General features: G+C 54.7%; 1 protein-coding gene across 1 annotated transcript in view; it reads right to left on the reverse strand.

Annotated features, from left to right (window-relative positions):
• Positions 1-1133: 1133 nt before the first annotated feature.
• ARID1A (AT-rich interaction domain 1A) overlaps positions 1134-17255 on the reverse strand; it is a 53400-nt gene continuing 37278 nt past the window's right edge. The window contains exons 7-20 of the mRNA XM_059488542.1: positions 16919-17086; positions 15907-16222; positions 14402-14547; positions 14213-14322; positions 13165-13374; positions 12505-12712; positions 9086-9218; positions 8610-8782; positions 8313-8463; positions 7461-7592; positions 7285-7381; positions 4723-5587; positions 4309-4439; positions 1134-4088 (exon numbers count right to left, since the gene is read on the reverse strand). Coding sequence (XP_059344525.1) covers positions 2364-4088; positions 4309-4439; positions 4723-5587; positions 7285-7381; positions 7461-7592; positions 8313-8463; positions 8610-8782; positions 9086-9218; positions 12505-12712; positions 13165-13374; positions 14213-14322; positions 14402-14547; positions 15907-16222; positions 16919-17086 — 4565 coding nt within the window. The 3' untranslated portion in view covers positions 1134-2363. The remainder of the gene's footprint in view (positions 4089-4308; positions 4440-4722; positions 5588-7284; positions 7382-7460; positions 7593-8312; positions 8464-8609; positions 8783-9085; positions 9219-12504; positions 12713-13164; positions 13375-14212; positions 14323-14401; positions 14548-15906; positions 16223-16918; positions 17087-17255) is intronic.

The following is a 17255-nucleotide window of genomic DNA, read 5'->3' on the forward strand; positions in this document are numbered from 1 at the left end:
AAGCACCAAGGGTTTGAACTGCGGGCAGGTGTGGCTCCCCCAGTGCCACGCTGTTCTCATTTTACTCATTTCTCATCTCTGCCCTTCATTTCACAGTTTGAGAAGTGCCCAGCTGCTGTGGCTGTGCCCACACAAGTGACAGGGAGCAGAATTCCTCTCCTTGGATTAGCTGGGTGCAGAATTCTGGTGAAATGGGCCTCGGGGAGCACTCCTGCCTCTCCTCCCTCCCAGCCGTGAGCCATTACCTGCCTCCAGGTCACTGCTGGCTCCTTTCTGTCCAGGAAAAGCAGCAGAACTCCCACCTGCTTTCATCAGGTTCAGCTCCTGGAACACACAAGGGACTGTCAGGGCAGCTTGGGTGCCCCGGAGTCCAGCAGAATCCTGGGTGCCAGCGTTTCCCAAAGCCAAGGAGGCCCAGCACGGTTCCTGCCTTCTGAGCAATCCTCTGAAGGACTCTCCTGACAGGAGCAGCTCCCACCACTCCTGCTGACAGACAAGACTTTTCAGGAAAAAGCTCTTTGATTTTGGCACAGTCGCTCCCAGGAATCTGAAGTCTGAGGAATGAAGGCTCTGGGAACTGAGAGCTCCTGAGGAGAGGACTGGGAAGATAAAACAAGGGGAATTTCTGAACAAAAATGACGTTTGCCTTTAAAAAAAGCTGTTTTTCCTTTAATGAGCAGTTCCAGCTACCCGACTTGCAGCATCTACTGAGGACAGAGCCTGGGGCTAAATGAAATACATCCTTCCACAGCCCTGAAACTGCAGATCCTCATCCAGGGAGCCTGAGCTCGGCTACTTGCTGCAGGAAAGCCTGGGAGCTCTGTCTGCTGGAAAGCCCCGGCTCGGGAGGAAGTCAAGAGTCTGTGCCACACTCCCAAGAAAAGGTGGAAAATGCGAGGGGAAGGAAAATTTTCCACTTTACAGAGCTGGGAGGGAGCTGCCTCCCTTCCCTCCCTGGCAGCCACAGCTTCACCTCACGCTGCAGATCCCGAGCCTGGGCAGCTGCTAAGGAAAAATTCCAGCAGGGAAAGCGAAGTCAGAGCAAGCGGCATCAGAGCAGGGCAGGCCTCGGGCATCACCAGCACCGAGCTGCCCTCCCTGTCCTGCCAATAAAAAAAACCCTTACAAACATCTTACCAAGATTTAATGTACATTTATTCTTAACACGTGGAACATATAGTATAAAGATTTCATACTGAATAAATGATATTCATTAAGCCAAAAAAGGAAAAAAGGGAGGAATTTACATCAAGTTTTTAGCTACATCGTCTGAAATACAAATATGCAGAATTCATCACTGAAAAATCTCAATTGTGTTTCTTCATCAGGAACTTCAACTGAACCTAGAACTTTTTCACACCTCGATTAGAAAGAAAACAAAAACAGGAAAAAAATAAACTATAAGTTGATTGGCTGCTGAGACAGCAATGACTTTATACACAGAGACCTGTACAGCATCCTCCAGGGAGGGATGTCTGGCAAGAGATTAAATAATTGTGTCTCGCTTTTGCAGGTCATCAACTCGTTAACTCGTCATACTATAAAGGGTGGGAGGGGACAAAACTGCAGGAGTCTCAGGGTATGTGCAATGTACAACGTCATATATATATACACACGTGGCAGCGCTGGGCTGCAGCTAAAGGTTAAAACCAGTTCTAAGAGGTGATCTCAGGGTTATTCATACAATCAAGGAGGAAGAGAGAAAGAGGTCAGGGTGTTGTAGGTTCACACATTATACTTTGGGGGAAAAGCCTTTTTTTCTCCTCAACATTAACTAAAAACATTTTTAAAAACTACAGCTTGCTGCTGATCCAGCGTTTTTTTCTTTTTTTTTTTATCCATGTGAGACATTATTACAGTATGTTTACAGTTTAAGGTGTACAGTACATGGAGTTCTACACGCTACTGCACAGGCCTCCCTTGGACAAGGTCTGTTCACAACTGGTAACTTCTTGGTTCCTGCAAGATTGTGAATGTACAACGATAAACCACACAGAGTTCAGCAGTCACTTTTTGTCCTTCAGAGTTTACCATTAAAAACAGTTATGAAAGTGGTGCCTGTCAATGGGATAACACGGCAAGTCGTCTTTCCCCAAACTCACTGTAAACGACAGTAACTTTGGTTAAAATAAAAAAAGTCTTCTATGTAGACAGAACTTTGTCTCCTTTAGTAAGGGATTGGGGACAAATCTGAGGGGCAGGGAGGGGGAGAGGGGCCGGGGAGATCCTTCCCCGAGGGAGAAGCAGGACAGCGCAGGGCAGACAGTGGATTCTGAGGTGGTTTTGCATAAATAAAGGGCAACAGTCAGTTTCTAAGTTCTCCACTCACGCACACGCACACGGGGGCTCGGATCCCACAGCTGTCATGACTGGCCAATTAAAAACAGTACATCACAAATAACTTGTGAAACCAAAGAGTTCATCAAAGGCGACACGGAGATGTCCAAGAGCCGCGACTCGTACAAGGTGAACTCCGAGTGGTTCTCGTCCACCTTGGCCAGGGCCAGCAGCGCGCGGGCGGCGCGGCGCATCATGTCCACGCTGGTGGCCTCGAAGGGCGGGCTCTGCATGTGCATCAGCCCCGCCTGGCTCTGCTGGAACTGCGTGGCGGCCAGGCTGTCCTCCAGGAAGCCCAGCAGGTTGCCAATGCTGCCCTTCTGCACGGCGATGGCTCTGGCGGCCAGGCTGTCCCCCTGGGCCAGGTTGGCCAGCAGCACCACGGCCATCTCCCGGCACACCGGGTTCTTTCTGTCACTGAGGAACCGCACCATGGTGCTGTACAGCTTCTCCAGGCGGCTGAAGGGCGGCGTGGCCAGGATCAAATCCACGTTGTTGTCCTGGATGCTGAGCTTGCTGAGTGTTTCCAAAACCAGTCTCTGAGGGGAGAGGACAGCGTTGGGTCCCAGTGTCGGAAAGGGATCCTGGGCCTCTGCTGAGGGACACACTGCCCAGTGGAGGAGTCCATCCAGGATAGGCAAACAGATGCTTTCCGGGTAAGGGGAGAGGTCCAGCTGCCCAGAAATGTTGGCCAACGTGACCAGTGTGTTTTCACGCAGCATCTCCAAACAGTCCCACCACCACTCCACCTTGTTGCAGCTCACCCCTTGGTCCTGCTCCTCCTCCTTCTCGTAGGTCAGGGGCGCCTGTTTGCGTTCCGGATGCTTGTGGTGAAGGAGGATCAGTTTCCCTAGAATCAGCAGCAGCCCAGGGTGTTTGGACATTTCAAAGTCATTGCCTGGCACAAACGATAAACTCCTGATGATGTTGGAGACGCAGATGCAGCGCTTGGCCAGAGAGTCCTGCCAGTCCAGGAGGGTGCAGAGCGGTGTCTCGTCCTTACTGTGGGGCTCATCCTCCAGGATTTTTATATTTCTGTGGCTCTGAGCTGGACTGATGACAAAGGGAAACTTGCTGCTCTCCTTGGCCGTTTCCGAGGCTTTGCCCTCCTCCTCCTCGCCCGCCAGGGAGCCCGGGCGTGCCGAGAGCATGTCATCCATGGTGGCAGTTATCCTCTTCTCCGCGGAGCCGTCGGGCGCGGGAGCCTCCCCTTCCCTGGGGCTCGGGTTGCTCTCGGCTGCTGAACGTTTCCTCAGGGCAGAGGAGCAGGAAGCTCGTTTGTGAGGCAAGGGCAGCTCGGTCTTGCTCTCGAAGTGTGTCTGGATGTGCTCGGTGGTGTCCCCGCCGCCGATGCGCCAGTGCAGGAGCCCGCTGTCGAACTCCTGCACCCGGCCCAGCTTGTCTGAGTAATCCACCACAAAGGGGTCATTCTTCTGCACCACCTTCACTGGAAGCTTGTCAAATTTACTCACTAGCTTCTCCTCGCTGCTCTCCAGAGGTACTTTGTCCTTGCTCGAAAACGCGGCCTCCTCTTCTTCCTCATCCTCCTCTTCCTCCTCACAGTTCAGGCTCCGTGGCTCGTCGTCCTCCTCCCCTTCTTCAGGGGAGGAAGCTGAAGATTTGCAGAACCTTTCTGGATCTAATAGTGTTCTTTGCCCTGGGTCTCCTACCTCATATTCCTTCAGGATTCCAAAGATCTCAATCAGGCAGCGCCGGAAATATTCCACCAGGAGTTCCAGCAAGCCTGGCAGCTACATGGGGGCAGGAAGGAACAGCGATCAGAAAACAACTCCCCGGGAAGGCCTTTGCGCACACACAGATCACTCAGGCCAGGGAGTGACCACTCACAGCTGCTCACACCCCACGCTCCAGGTACAGAGGCTGCATGAGCTGCTCATTGACACCTGGCTGACAGAAACCCCTGCAGCATCAGCACTTCAAAGACCTGTCCCAGAGAGCATCTGCACCCACCTGGCTGAGGTTGAAGGTCATTATGCTGTTGTCATCATAGAGCAGGATGTTTATGGTATCTAAGGCCCACGTACTTTCAGCCAGCAGCCCCGACTTCAGAGACATCATCACTCTCCAGGCTTCAGGAGTTCCTGTAACATAAACACATGACACTTCCAGCTCCTGGAGTTTCAAAACAAAAAGGAGACACTTGATACTGATTTGAACCTGTGAAGAGCAGAGCCTGGTTAAGATGACAGTAGACATCTACCACCAACCTGCCCACAGGCAATGCCAGAATAAGGGCTCAGGACACAATTAACCTGTAAAAATGCCTTTTTTTTTCAAAGCCAGCAGAGCCCCTCTGTACTGAAGGGCCAAGGCAGCACCAATCCCTCAGAAGGCTCCAGCAGGAGGGCAGGAGGTTCCTCTTACCGATATCTTTTGCCGTCAGCCGCCTCCTCTGCTTCAGCACGGGTTGCGTGGCCTCCACGGAGCCGGGCGGGAAGGTGATGTCCCGTCGGATCATGGGGGGCTGCACAGCTGCTGGTGTGATGTGCGAGGCAGGCACGGGCGGCCCCGCCTTCTGCATCTTCATCCCCGAGTGCAGGAACGGGGATTTACTGGGAGAAGTGCGGTTCTCCAGAGGTCTGGGCAGAGGTGCTGGGCTGGATACCTGAGGAATGTGATTCTGCATGCTGGGGGGGGTCTGGTAGTTGGACTGGGGGGGCCTGGTCATGGGGGGCACGGGGGCGGAGGGGCCGTAGGGAGGTTGCCTGTTCCCGTGGGAAGGCCATGGTCCCTCGTGGTTGACCCTCTGGTCTGAATGCAGGATTTCATCCGTTCGAGCCACCCCGTGGTAGGCGGGGCCCTGCGGCGCCGCGCCCGAGCTCTGCCGGTTGGGGTAGCTGCCGTAGCCCAGCTCGTTCCTGCCCTGCCACAGGGCCCCTTGCTGGGGACCCTCGGGCGCCGGCTGGAGGGGGCCCCCCATCATCTGGGGGGGGATGTTCTGCTGGGCGCCGGAGCCGGGGGCGGCCGAGACGCGCTCCCTGCCGAACTGGAAGGGGAACTGGCTCTGGCCGGGGCGGCGCTCGGCCGGGTACGTGCTGCCGTACTGGTTGTACAGGTCCTGCTGCGGCGAGGGCTGCGCCGGCGGCTGCTGGCTGGGCTGCTGCGGCTGCGCCGGGGGCAGCTGCTGCTGCGGCTGGCCCTGCCCCGAGCTGTAGGGAACGTTGTAGAGCTCGCCCTCGTGCCTCTTGGCGGGCAGCCCGTAGCTGCCGTCCATCGGCCGCTTGTAGTTCTGTGGGGACAGAAAGGCACAGACGGGGTCGGGTGAGTGGGAGTTTGGGATTGCTTCTCTGCAAGGGGCTGCACAGGGAGCTGGCGCAATCACCATCCCTGGAGCTCTCCAAGAAACACCTGAATGTGGCTCTCAGTGCTCTGCCCTGGGTGATGTGGTGGTGATCGGTCACACCTTGGACTCATGGATCCCAGAGGTCGTTTCCACCCTCGCTGATTCCATGAAACAAAAAGCCAAACCTCTGGGCAGAGTCCCCAGAGCCAGAGGATCTGCCCCACGGCATGGCCTGGGAGAGGCTCTGTCTCCTTGCTGGCCGTACCCGATGTGAAAGTTGGATCACTTGTTCCATTTCACAAGCCACGGCCAATTCCTTGTGGCTGCCTGGGGAGGTTCCCTGTGGATTCCACAAGGATGCCTCGGGGGCAGGAGTCTGCCCACAGAAAGGACTTTCCTGCAGAAAGGGCTCAGCTCTACTCTGCATTCACCACAAACCAGACCAGACATTGGCACTTGCTTCCTTCCACATCCAGGAATTTTATCAGACCCTATTTCTCTCATTTCCCAGGTTTCTGCTCAAGTATCAGACAAAATGCATTAAAAACTGTTGTACTTCCTGCTTCTTCCTTTCCTGTGGATTTCAAAACACTTTGCTGAAAGGAACAAGAAGGCTTCTCACCCCTAATTCTTTAAAGTGCAAATGGAGAAAACAGCCAACTGCTGCCCAAATTAAAATCCAGGCTCTCTCTTGCCTCCAAGGTCTGAGCTGTAGCTGCTGTGGAGGCTATTCAGACACTCCACGGTCGTAACTGGCTTCAGATGGAGCTCTAGGGCTTCAAAGATGACAAGTTCCAGAGTAACTCGAACTCTTGGCTCCGAGCCCTGTGGCTCTGGTTGCAGAGCCAAACTGCAGAGCAGTTGGAATTATTCTTAGCACAGCTCAGTGAGTGCCCTCTCTATACTCTCCTAAACCATAGGACTTAAAATTATCAGGAAAACATTATGGGTCCTGGCACGGATACAAAGAGCAAGTCGTATGTGAGCATTATGGGAAGGGATCCACGTTCATTCAAACTGTCCTGAAACAAACCTGATGGGTTTGGGAACAGCAAGGAGGAGGAGGAGGAGGCAGCAGGGCCATGGAGTCTGAAGCCTCTGGCTGCAGGATGGGAAAGGGAAGAACCAAAACAATCCCCTGGTTTGTGCAGAACAATCCACTTGAAACAGCTCTCCTGAATGATCCAGGACTTACTCCAAAGAAAGTCATCACTTGGACCAAAAGTGTTACAGAAACAGGATGGGATTCACAAAGTTCCAGAGGGACAGAGAAGCCCAATAAAGCTCCCTGACCTTCTGCTACCTGACCAGAGCATGCAAACCACACAACCTCCATTCTCAGAACACTGTTTTGTTAACACGGCACTGGGAATGTCAATTAAAACTTTTACAATTGTTTTCAAAATCAGGTTGGACAGGGCTTAGAGCTCCCTGGGAAGTTGTCCCTGCCCATGGCAGGGGGTGGCCCTGGATGGGCTTTAAGGTCCCTTTACCCAAGCCACTGTGTGATTCTGTGATGAGGTACCCAATTCCTCACATTCATAAAGCAAATGCACAGCCCTGAGAGTTTCCATCTTCCCCTCTTCACAAAGAGCACAGGTAAAACTCCCAGTTGAGCCAGCTGGGATCCCTGGATCACCCACCTGCTGCTGCTGCTGATACATGGTGGTTTGCTGGCTGGGGAAGGGGCTGCCCGAGGATGTGCCTTGAGTGGAGAATTGATTGCCATAGGAATCATGTCTGGAGAAGAGAGAGATGTGTCAGTGTCCCTGTCACGGGCTGGCAGCCCTGGCTGGGGACAGCAGCCCCTGGCACAGACCTTTGCTGCTGCTGCTGCTGCTGGGGGTAGCGGCTGGGCGAGTACATGCCCGAGTCGGGCGCGGCGGGCAGGATGCTGGGCTGGGGGGTGCCAGTGCCCAGGCTGCCCTCGGGCCCCAGCCCCGGCTCCGTCCTGTGGGGAGAGACAGAGAGAGCCCCATGGGCACTCAGGACCGGGCAAAGGGACAGAGAGAGCCCCACGGGCACTCAGGACCGGGCAAAGGGACAGAGAGAGCCCCATGGGCACTCAGGACCGGGCAAAGGGACAGAGAGAGCCCCACGGGCACTCAGGACCCAGGGAAACAGAGAGAGCCCCACGGGCACTCAGGTTCAGGCAAAGGGACAGAGAGAGCCCCATGGGCACTCAGGGCCGGGCAAAGGGACAGAGAGAGCCCCACGGGCACTCAGGACCGGGCAAAGGGACAGAGAGAGCCCCATGGGCACTCAGGACCGGGCAAAGGGACAGAGAGAGCCCCACGGGCACTCAGGACCCAGGGAAACAGACAGAGAGAGCCCCATTGGCACTCAGGACTGGGCAAAGGGACAGAGAGAGCCCCACGGGCACTCAGGACCGGGCAAAGGGACAGAGAGAGCCCCACGGGCACTCAGGGCCCAGGGAAACAGAGAGAGCCCCACGGGCACTCAGGTTCAGGCAAAGGGACAGAGAGAGCCCCACGGGCACTCAGGACCCAGGGAAACAGACCGAGAGAGCCCCACGGGCAGGCATTCAGGAGCCTGCGTGGCACAGGCTGCTCAGCACAGCCGTGGCAGTGGGCAGAGGTGCCCGAGGTGCCCCGGGGAGGACAGGATAGGGCAGGGCAGGGCAGGGTGGGGCAGGAAGGGCAGCACCCACCTGACTCTGTCGTAGGGGGCTCCGTAGGAGTAGTGCTGCCGCTGGCCCATGGCCATGTTGCCCATGCCGGGGCCGGCGGCGCGGTTGTAAGGGTCACCCATGCCACTGTTGGGGCCCTGCCCTGAGGACATGAAGGGGTCGCTTCCTGGAGCTGCAAGAGAAAAAGAACCACTGAACACACCCTTAGGGAAAGACACCTGAGGCTCTGGGCAGGAAGGGCGAGCAGGGGGTGTCCTGCAGCGTTTCCAGCACCCAGCCAGGCAGGGATGGGGGCTCCAGGAGAGGATGATCCCTCACCTTTCCTCATACTGCTGTAGGGATCTTTATTTGGCTCGTAAGACATGCGACCCATCATGTCAGAGGTATTCATGCTGGGCTGGTACCCTGGATTTGGAGTCATGGAGTTCCGTTTCTGGAACGTGGGATCACTGCCGTCTGCAAAGGCATCCTGAAGGCCCACCGAGTTACTCCTGCTCCAAAAAAGCCCCACAAACACCACATTACAGTGGTCCATGACAGTCCTCAGGATACTCTTCCTCACATGCTCCCTCTCAGGTGCTGCCACCCCCTCCAAGGGCCAGAGCTCAGAGGAACTGTCCCTCCACAATGCTATCCTCAGACCCAACTCCAAGATTAAATAACCTTCACACATGATGTTGCTGTCAGCCATGAGGGAAGGAGCCAAGCTGTGGAGTCCCACCAAAACAGACACCCAAGGCCCCAACATCTGCAGCAATGACCCAGAGGTGTCACCCCCAGCAGCGGTGCCATACCTGATGCCTGGCAAAGGCGGCATCTGACTGTGAGGCGTCGAGGCTGGAGTTGGTGGCTTCAAGTCCCCTCCTTCTGCCATGGAGCTGCTGGTGGACTGAGGTGTCTGAGGGCCCTGCATGGAGCCTGAACCCGCTGCAAGAGGAGGAACATGGGGTGAGCAGCCTTGCACCCTCCCAGAGTCCTTTGAGGAAGAGACAGATGAAATATGACCAAGAAAGCACGAGGAGCTCAGCAGTTCAAGGACAGGCTGGGCCAGGCTCCCCAGAAGAACCCAAAGGTGACAGGTTGTGTCTCTGCTCATCTTAACCCTGTTCCCTTTTCCACACCATGGCCCTGTGTGGTGCTTCCCACGTTATCCTGTCAGAGCTGATGCTCTGGAGGGCACCACGTGGCAGGAACGTGGGGCTTCTGCCAAGTGACAACAACCCCTGATGTGCCTGTCACCTTCACATCCCCCAGCCAGGATGGAGGGCTGGAACGCTGTCCTGGGAGCCCCAGGATCTCCCCAGCCATGGAAACCACAGCTGAAGGAGGCTCCTCTGCCTGCTCTGCCCTCCCAGAGCAGTGAATTCACCAGTGAAGCACCACTCCCAAGGATTCCTGGAACAGGGAATGCGCACAAAACCCGTCCAGCAGGTTCCCTGCAAGCCCCAGCTTTCTGCTCCACTGAGCCTTGACCAAACCCCCCTGTGCAATCCAGCAATCCAGCTGTGCTGCAGCTCCAGCAGCTCTCCCCTGGCCCGGGATCGCTGTGACAGCATCAGCTCAGGTTCAGCCGCTCCTCGCAGCTGGCAAGAGCTGAACTCTTAATTAATGTTTCCATTAGTTCCGTCCCCAGCACCCGATATCCCTCAGCCTCAGCCCTGCCGGCTGATGAGTCATTTCAGCTATTCATTAAAATCCTCCGAGGTCACGTCCAGGCCATGTTTGTTTACACCCCACCTTCCTGGCACCCTGTCCTGTGCTCTGCGACTCCCTCGGCCGCGAGGGCTGCAGGAGGAAGGGCAGCAGGAGCTCCTTCACTCACAGCCCCTCCCTGGCAGCCCAGCCCTGCTGAATCCCCCAGGAATGGCTCTGGAGGAGTCCCTGAGACATTCCCCGAGATATTCCCCAGACATTCCCTGCCTGCTGCCATTTGGTGTTTGTCCCCAGCTCCCGCTGTCCCTCCCACTCACAAACTCACCCGGAGCTGGAGCAGGGCCAGCTCCACGCTCTGGGAATTCCAACCTAAGGTGCCTCCCCGGGGACTCTGCCAGAGGAAACTCCCGGTGCCCATGAGGGAGCTCCCAGTTCCCTCTGGCCACCATCTCTGGGGCACTGCTGGCTGCTGAGGGTGTGATGGACATGGACGAGCTCTGGCACCAGGAGCTCCACCTCTGCAGCCCCAGGAAGGGTTAATGGAGAGCAGCACGGTGCAACCCTCACCATTCCCAAAGTTCTGCAGGAGTTAATTGGGCAGAATAGGCTGAAATGAAGAGCGAGCCAATGCCAACAGGTTGTGAGGTCTGCAAGGAGAGCAAACCACGTCTGTGGGACAGCAGAGCCCTTCAACCAAATGATGAAATGGCTTCAAAACGTCCCCCTGTTGTCCACAAACAGGTTCCCAAACAGGGAATTTATTCTCATCCAGGCGATTCCCTGGGGACAGGACTGTGTGGGGCCCTGGAAGAGCAGCATCCACACTGCCCTAGGGCTCCTCAACTGGAGCTGGGCTGACAGAGCAATTTCTGTCTGCCCCACACCCCCAGGCCCTGGGAGGACGAAAAGGAAAGTGAAAGAGGAGCAGGGACAGCTGAGTGATTCAGCAGAAAGCATCAGAGCCACCAGCCAGGCTGCAGTGCTGCCCTGCACGTTCCCAGTGTGGGAGTTGGAGCACCCAGAGAAGGGTTTGAGCTGGAAATGCAGCAGGGTCCTCCCAGAGCAGGACCCAAACGTGCAGAGTTTGGGGTAAGAGCCCTGCAAATTCCTCCTGCTGAAGCAGGAGCTCAGCCCAGAAGGCAGAGCCAGGCCCTTCCCAAACACCACGTGAGCTAAAACAAAACAAAATCTGATGCAGCACCTAATCCACTCTGACACACACCTAGAGCTACAGCAAGTCTAAAGTGGCTTCCTAAAAGTCTCAGCTCTCTCCAAATAAACTCCAAATGATCTCAACATCTTTGTTCCACTGCACTGGGGGGCAAGAAAGAGGTTTTGGAAATAGAGTGGGATTGGATTTGTGGTGTAGTTTGGGCAGAACTCAGACCCACTTTGGACAGAGGTTCAGTCTAATGGCACAGAAGTTTCTTTATCTTGCAGAACACACAAGGCTGAAGCTCCGTGGGGCAGGTTTCCTGACCAGTGACAAGACAGGATTTAGTTCTTTACAAAACCCCCCCTGTAGCTGGAAGGAGAAATGTGGTGCCCAGCAGAGCACTGGGACAGGCCCACTGTCCCTGAAGGGTCCAGCAGGGCTGGGACACAACTGCACTGCAGGCAAAAGAGCTTCATTATTCTGCTCCTCAGGAGCCAGACGAACATGGTGCCAGCTTTCACAACCAAAAAGGCTTTTTTTTGCAAACATTATAGGAACTTCAAAGCAGACCAAGTTTTTGTTTCACCTACATGAGCAGGCTCCTGACCAGAAAAAGCATCTGAAGATTTTTAGTTATAAGACAAACTGGAAATCTCAAGCTTAAAGGAGAGTTGGCAAATTCAGCAGCAATTCAAGCAATGAACTCAATGCAAATGAGACAGAAAGGATCAGACTTTCCAAAGACTAAAGAGCACAACGTGCATGGCTGGCCTGCATGTCTTTTCTATTTTTGTTTAACAAATCTGAATTGAGCATTGTGCTTAAATATTCAGAAGCAGGAGCACCCCCTAAAATCTGAAGCAACAGCAAAGGTGCATTTTAAAGATTCCTAAAGCGTGTTGTAGGCCTCTAGTGCTCTGAGCCCCAGAATGCCCTCCCTGGCTCCTGCTGAGGGCTGAGAGCAGGAATTCCTGAGGAGGGTGAGTGCACACCCACATGCAGCCTCTCCTGCAGAAGGAATCACTGGCACAGTCCAAAGCAGCTCAGCTTTTACAGTGGGCTCCCAAACAGGAGCAGTAGCAGGGGCTGCTGCTGGAGCCACCCTGCAGGGAAACTCCAGAGCTCTCTCTCCTCCAGAGAGATGCAGCAGCAAGCACAGAGGTGTGTGTGTGTATTTTTAGAATTTCCTTTCTCTCAAGCTTAATCCAGAGCTTGGACAGACAAACTGAATCCCAAGAGGCTCAGCTCACTCCCAGTCTCACCCACTCCCACTTTACCAAAGCACTTTTATCCTGCACAGCCAGAGAACGGGGGGGATTTGGCAGTTTGGACCAGCCTGGCCCCCAGCAAGTGCCACAGACCCTCCTGCTCACACAGCCCTGCTCAAACCAGGCCTGGCCTCACCTGGAGATGGGGGCTGGATCTTGGTCTGGGATTTCTTGGAGTCAGCAGCTGCGAAGATGTCGGGCGGGGGATCCTCGCCGCGCTCGATCTTGCACTCGAAGGCGTACAGACACTGGATGTACTGCTTCTTCAGGGAGCTGGCTGCGCTGCTCGACGTGCCCACGTTCAGGTTGGTGGCCAGCTCGCGCCACTTCTTGTTCTTGTTGACCTGCACGAGCAAACAGGAGGCTCTGAACTCCAAATCCCAGCTGTACCCCCTCCCAGAGGAGACATCAACCCTTCCCAGCTCACACAAAGGGTGCACTGAGGGCCAAGCAGAGCAACCCCAAAACCACTGAACTCCCTTCTTCACCTACAGGAAACTTTTCACATTTCCAGGGACAGATTGCAAATCAAATTAGGCACGAGGTCAGCTGACAGCCAGACGCAAAAACAAAGGCAGTGTCACCAATCTTTGCACTGGGCAAGCAGGAAAAAGGGCTTGGATTGGATCTGGCCACAGACTGTTCTCACCCAGACAAAGGAGGAGCAGACATCTGGCTCCCTTAAAGGGTGCTGGGTTTTATTTACAGAAATAAAACAGATAAAATGTTAAGGCTAAATGGAAATGCATGGCTCACATCTGGCCCCAGAGCTGATCTTTGTGCTGGGGTCACTGACCTGAGTCAATCCCCCGATCTCCTTGACAGAGATGTAGAGCCTGTACAGGTCCAGGGGCTTCCTGCCCACGGCTGGCAGGTTGGTCATGCCCATGGCCTTCTCCTCGGTGAAGGCCAGGTATCGATCCACCCACAGCTTCCTCTCGGGCTCCCCTCCCAGCTCGTACAGCTTGGTGATCTTCTCGTTGGTCGTGGTAGAGGAACTGGACTTCTAGGAGAAGGAAAGAGAGATCAGGACTGAGTGGCACCACAGCAGCTCCTCCATGTCCCAGGGGGCATCCGGCCCTGTCTCCTGTGTCCTTCACCACCTGGAGTGGAGGCAGATGGCTCTGGCACTCCAAATCCTTACTTAAGAATGATCTCCTGAACTAGAGGTGTTCCTCAAAACTGGTATGTTCCAAGTGAACCCCAGACCCAGAACTGAGTGTGTTCATGGCACATGAGATTCCTTCACAGCACAGACCAGCCCTGATTTGTGGCTAAGAACATTCAACTCCTCTTTTGCCATAAATAAGAGAGGCAGATGCCAGAACACAGGAGCAGAAGTGAGAGATCTCCTGGATCTTCTTGCTACTGGCACAGGGATCAAACCTGCTGAGCATTTGTTTTCCTTCAGGTAGCAAAGAAGGAGACCAGGGGCTCAGAAACTGCTTTTCTGGTGGTTCTTTTGAAACTGGTAGCAGCAATGCAAAGAAAAACACTCCCTGAAGAACTTGTTTGCCTCCCTCTTCTGGCTTTGATACAGGATTAGTGAGAGGTCTGTTTGTGAAACAACTGCAACACTTTAGTTACCACGTCCCAGCTGAGAGCTGCCTCGCTCCAGGCCCACTCCACCAACAAACTCAGGTTTGTTTATGCTGCTTTTGGCAGTTTCACCGTGGCAGGTAATAATTCCTAATACTGAATTTGTTTTCCAGGTGAAATCCATGTGTCCCACAGGACTGGGAACCGTTCCCCTCCACTGTTCAATCCAACACAACACATGGCTTTATTTCCCTGGATGCTGAGGAGGATGGGAGTCAATAAAAACAAAACCCAGAACGTTTTACCTTTGACTTGGATTCTGCTTTGGGCGTCCCATCTGCCTTGTTGTTCATTTTAGTTGCAGGTGTTAATTTGACATCCCCGAGTCCCATCATTTCAGGGCTGGCTGCCATCCCTGGGAAGTTAAAGGAATCTTTAACACTGATTCTCCTTCCATGCAATGACATCAGTGAGGTCCTAAAGCTCTGGCTTACCTGCAGAGTTGTTGGCCATGTTGCCCCCCATGGGGTAGGGGGGGCCCTGGGGGTTCATCATGCCAGCCATGCTGTTAATTCCCTGCCCATAAGGAGGCCCAGTGCCCATCATTCCCCCCTGGTTCATGTTGGGATAACCAGGAGGCCTGGAGGAGGAAGAAACACACAATTACTCCACATACTAGGCACTAGGATATTGCCTTCTGACAAAGCAGCTTTGCTAAAAGAAACTTTAAAAGGACAAGGAGGAGTGACTTGCCCCAAACCAAGAACAAAGATCAGGTGCTCTTGTAAAGCTCAGTGCCCAGAGCCCAAGCCACATTCTCAAGAGAAAAGGGGATGCAAACCCTTTGGAAAGTGGGAGCTCTGAACATTTTCATCTTGTTCTCCTAGATCCACAAACTGAGCCTCATTTCAGTTGTGAAATTGCCTTTAACCTGCAGACTCTGCAGCCCTGGGCAGTGTAGTGAGAATACAGGATTTAGAATGGTGGAATGTCCTGGGCTGGAAGCATTGTTTTCCATGTACTGTGGCTCAAACTTCTTCCTCAAAGGGACAGGCTTGGGTGCCTTTATAGGGGTTTGGGAACTTGAGCCTTGGCAGGCACAGGTAAAAGCAGGAGGCTGCAGGAGCAGCCCTCAGGTGAAGATAAAGAGCAGGGTCCAGTCAGACAACAAATAATCCACCACTTCTGGGGGAACCCAATTTAAGAGCACGTTCATGGCTCCCCTGGCATTCTGGTAGGCCACACACACCTACTCTGAAATGGGCAATAAAGGGGAAAACTACCACAGAAAACAGTGCAAAGTTCAGAGCTGAATTCCAGCTCCTTTCCCACAGCTGCTCATCAAGGCCCTAAAAGGAAGAAGTTCCTCACAGTGGACAAGCAATGCCTTGGATCACACACACAGCTGGGTGGCTGCTGGGTTTAGGGGCTGCAGCACAGGGACAGCATCTCCAAGTCACCCAGGGAACAGAGAGCACCAGAAAGCAAAATGCAAAAACAATTAAAGGGATCTCAGAGTTAAATAATTCCCTTGTGAGCATTAAAAACTCCCTAAGTATGTAATAAATGATGTATAGAGGGCTGGAATGGTTTGGGCTGGACAGACCCTAAAGATCACCCCCTGTTCAACCCTCACCATGGGCAGGGACACCTTCCACTATCCCAGGCTGCTCCAGGCTGTGTCCAACCTGGCCTTGGGCACTGCCAGGGATGGGGGAACCACAGCTGCTCTGGGCATTCCAACACACACACGGCTCCTCCAGGGTTCACTCTCTTTCTTTTTTAACACTTCCCTTGGAAATCAAACGTCCATGAAGGACAAACCTCCACAGAGGGCAGAAACCTCCAGGAACCTCTGTGAGCATTCCCCCAATCGCCCCCAGCGCCGTGCAGCGCGGTGTGCCAGGCTCTGCCCGGCCCCGTGCAGCGCGGTGTGCCAGGCTCTGCCCGGCCCCGTGCAGCGCGGTGCGCCAGCCCCGTGCCAGCCGTGCCCCCCTACCTGTTCTGGATGGAGTTGGCAGCGGCGTGCATGGCGGCGGCGGCCGCCTCCTGCGCCTTGCGGTTCATGCCGGCGGGCGGGGGGCACATCCCGCTGCCCACCTGCGGGGGCATGTTGGCCATGTTGGGCCCGTAGGGCCGGCTGCCCATGGCCCCGTGGCCCATCCTGCCCGGGGGCAGCCCGCTGTACGGGGGCACGCCGCTCTGGCCGTGCATCTGGCTGCCCGCCCCCATGGGGTTCATGCTGCCCCCCATGCCCGGGCTGGGGTAGTTGGCGTTGGACATGGCGTTGTAGTTTGGCTGCCTGGGGTACCCTCCTGGGGAGAGAGCACAGGGGAACACGGCGTCACTCGCCCCGTTCCGTTCGTGAATCACCACAGAAATCCTCTATCGGCAAATATTTAAAGATCACTAACAGAGATGAGGGGGAGTGTTCACACCTCAACACAAAGTCAAAGTACTTGGATATAAGCCACGTAAAATGTGTTTTGACACAGCCAAGTAACAACATCGATTCAGAAGCTGCCTGAAACTCTCCCAAACCTCAGCCCAGCACAGAGAGCTAAATGGCCCAGGACAGGATGGAAAATCCCACATTAACCCTTCCCAAAACAGGCATCATCTTCCTCTCCAAAGAGAGCCATCCCTTTGGCACAATTACATGGGAGGCACAACCTGCTTATTCCTAAATAAGTTGGAAGAATCCTACTTTTAGAAGTACAGCTATCCCTGAAAGCAACATATCCCATCAATCTCAACAGGAGCAATGCTCTGGTTGGTATCACCCACAGTTTAAGAGGGGACAAATCAAAACATTTATCATGGAATCATGGAGTGGGTTTGGAAGGACCTTGAAGATCATCCCATGGGCAGGGCCACCTTCCACTATCCCAGCTTGCTCCAACCAGGCCATGAACACTTTCAGGGATGGGGCAGCCACAGCTTTTCTGGGCAACCTGGGGCCCCAACAGGACATGAGGACAGAGAGAGGCCTTTGCTGGCCCCGTTCCCACCTTGAGGTCCGTACTGGCCGCCCTGGGGTCCGTAGCTCCCCATGGAGTTCTGCTGGTAGGGCCCCATGCCGGCGTGCATCTGTGCTCCCGAGGACTGCCGGGGGGATAAGGCTGAGCCGGGCTGGGGGGAGCTGTACTGGGGCATCTGGGGGTTCCTCTGCATGTACCCTGCACACCAGGAGGGAAAACAGCGTTAGTGCAAAGCATCCCGAGCTGCCAGTGCACACACGTGTGCCAGGGAACAGCCCCCAGCACCGACAGAATCCTTCCAGCAGCAGCCTGCACACATTTTAGTGGCTGCATTAAGGAGCCTGTGTTATCTGAGCAGATAACAGAT

Source organism: Ammospiza nelsoni, chromosome 25 (genome assembly GCF_027579445.1).
Source record: "Ammospiza nelsoni isolate bAmmNel1 chromosome 25, bAmmNel1.pri, whole genome shotgun sequence".
NCBI classification, from domain to species: domain Eukaryota; kingdom Metazoa; phylum Chordata; class Aves; order Passeriformes; family Passerellidae; genus Ammospiza; species Ammospiza nelsoni.